At 64.2% G+C, this 2,436-nt stretch overlaps 2 protein-coding genes across 4 annotated transcripts in view; one reads left to right on the top strand and one right to left on the bottom strand.

The window, feature by feature from the left end:
* The window catches only part of CORO7 (coronin 7), a 50,470-nt gene that overhangs the window by 9,250 nt on the left and 38,784 nt on the right, over positions 1-2,436 (bottom strand). The gene's annotated exons all lie outside the window — the stretch shown is intronic.
* VASN (vasorin) lies at positions 1,000-2,435 on the top strand (the record flags this gene model as incomplete). Its single annotated transcript, XM_026858826.1, has 1 exon — positions 1,000-2,435. A coding segment is annotated over exon 1 (1,209 nt), but the record flags the coding sequence as incomplete, so codon positions are not given.

The raw sequence follows: 2,436 nt of genomic DNA on the forward strand, positions 1-2,436 counted from the left end.
GTGCTGCTGCGCGACCTGTCAGCCCCCCACACAGTGCGGGGGCCCCTTGCGAGCCGCGGGTGCAGGGGTGTGTGTGTTTGCCTGGAGCTGTGAGCAGCCTGGAGCAGGGGAGGGGGTGGGGGAAGGGGCTGGTGGGACAGGGTGCCCACAGCACCCCCATCTCTAGCAGCCTGGTGGGATTTGCCTCTTCCCTGCCTCAGACCCCCCTGTGCCACCCCCACGTGCCCCTGAGATGCGGTGGCAAGAGACAGTGGGTGCCCAGCTCAGCCTGTGCTCATTAGGGTTGTCATTAAAAGGGCTGAAAGATGGGGTTGGGAGAGGAGCCGGTGCCGTGGGGCACAGCCAGCTGTGACATCAGCCAGGGCATCCATGGGGTGCACTGAGGCAGCCACGCTTGCCCCGAGAGCATCTTCCCCCAGTCCCCAGGGGATGAGAATGCCGCCCAGGGTGCTGTGCTGAGTCCCTGGGTGCCAGCAGGGAGGGGAGCAGCAAGGTGACCTGTAGCCCCCAGGAGACAGGAGTCAGCTTGGGGTGTCTATAAGCCCCCGGGACTCTGCAGAGAGGCAGCTGGCTCTGAAAGGCACAGGGGGGACCCACAGGGCAGGGGAGCACCCAGCTCCTTTGGCCCCACAGCCTGTGCCCAGGCCACCTCACGGTGGGGGCCACCCCTGGGTGCCCCTATGCCTGAGGGGGATTGCTGTGATCCAGGCAGGAGCAGACCTCGTGGGTGCAGCTGCCGGGACAGTGGCACAAGCAAAGGGTTAAACTGAGCTTAGCGTGTGGGGAAGGCCAGCCAGGCTCCCACCCCGTGAGGTGCCTCTGCTCTGCAGCCCCCGTGTTTGATTTGCACCCTGCAGAGAGCAGCCAGGGAGGTAGGGGCCCTTGCCCTGCCATGTACCAGGGTGTCCCAGTGCCCCCCTGGAGACGGTACCAAGAGGCCAGGCTCATGGCGGTGGGCCCTGTCTCACGGTAGAGCCTGAGGTGCATAAAGGTACCATGTCCCTAAATCTGCGGGGTCCAAGGAGGGGGAGAGCACAGAGCTGGCAGCCCACGTGTGGCTGCGCTCTCACTGGCTCTGTCCCAGGCTGCAGGAGTGCGGTGGGGACCTTCCCACTCCCTCCGTGGTCCCTTTGGGGCCGGAGGGTCCCGGGCAGGGCACAGGGAGACGGCTCTCACACCCCAGCGGTGACCTTGCCTGGGTTTCTCTCTCTCGCAGAGCTGACACCATGAACCAGCTGGTCCTTTGCATGCTGCTCCTCTTGGCCCTCGGGGAGCTGGCTGGGGCATGTCCTGCGGGCTGCCAGTGCCAAGACCCCAAGACCATCCTGTGCGCAGCCAGACGGGGCCAGACCGTTCCCCAGGGGCTGCCCCCCAACACCCTCTCCCTATACGTCTTTGAGAATGGCATCACGATGCTCAGTGAGGACAGCTTTGCCGGCCTGCCCGCCCTCCAGCTCTTGGACCTCTCACAAAACAAGATCACCAGCATCCAGAAAAACATCTTCCAGCCCCTGACGGAGCTCGTCAACTTGGACCTGTCCTCCAACCAGCTGCAGGAGATCACCAATGAGACATTCCATGGGCTGAGGCTGCTGGAGCGGCTCTACCTGCAGAGGAACAGGATCCAGCACATCCACGCTGCTGCCTTTGACACGCTGGAGAACCTGCTGGAGCTGAAGCTGCAGAACAACCAGCTCTGGGCCGTTCCCCCCCTTGACCTGCCCAACCTTCTGCTGCTGGACATCAGCTGGAACAAGATCCCCACCATTGCACCAGGGGCCTTCCACGCTGTCAATATCGAGTCCCTGAAGATCGCGGGGCTGGGCTTGACAAGCTTAAATGAGGAGCTCTTCCAGGCCCAGAACAACCTCCACGAGCTGGACATCTCTGACAACCTGCTGGAGCGTGTCCCAGCAGTGCTGCGCCGGCTTGGGAGCCTCACTAAGCTCAGCCTGGCTGGCAACGCCCGCATCTCCCAGCTGCCAGCCGAGGACTTCCACAACCTTCACAACCTTCAGGAGCTTGACATCAGCAACCTCAACATCAACACCATCCCTCGGGATTTCTCCGGCTTTTTCCCCAGGCTGCGGGCTGTGACGGCCGCTGGCAACCCCTTCAACTGCATCTGCCAGATGAGCTGGCTGGTGCAGTGGGTGAATGCCAGCAGCGTTGTCCTCCGGCGGCCTGAGGAGACGCGCTGCCACTTCCCCCCAAAAAACTCTGGCAAGCTCCTTCACCACCTGCAGTATGCCGACTTTGGCTGCCCCACCACCACCACCACCACGCCCCCCACCACACCGCGCACCGCCACGCTGCCACCCGCGCTGCTCCCCACCAGCAGCCGCCCCGTGCTGTGGCCCAGCACTGCCACTCCCACCCCGGCGGCTGGGCCCCCCCAGGGCAGCTCCACGCCGGTGCCCTTCAGCAGCCCACCAG

This window comes from Athene cunicularia (genome assembly GCF_003259725.1).
Source record: "Athene cunicularia isolate RWA chromosome 14 unlocalized genomic scaffold, athCun1 chr14_part1, whole genome shotgun sequence".
Classification (NCBI taxonomy): domain Eukaryota; kingdom Metazoa; phylum Chordata; class Aves; order Strigiformes; family Strigidae; genus Athene; species Athene cunicularia.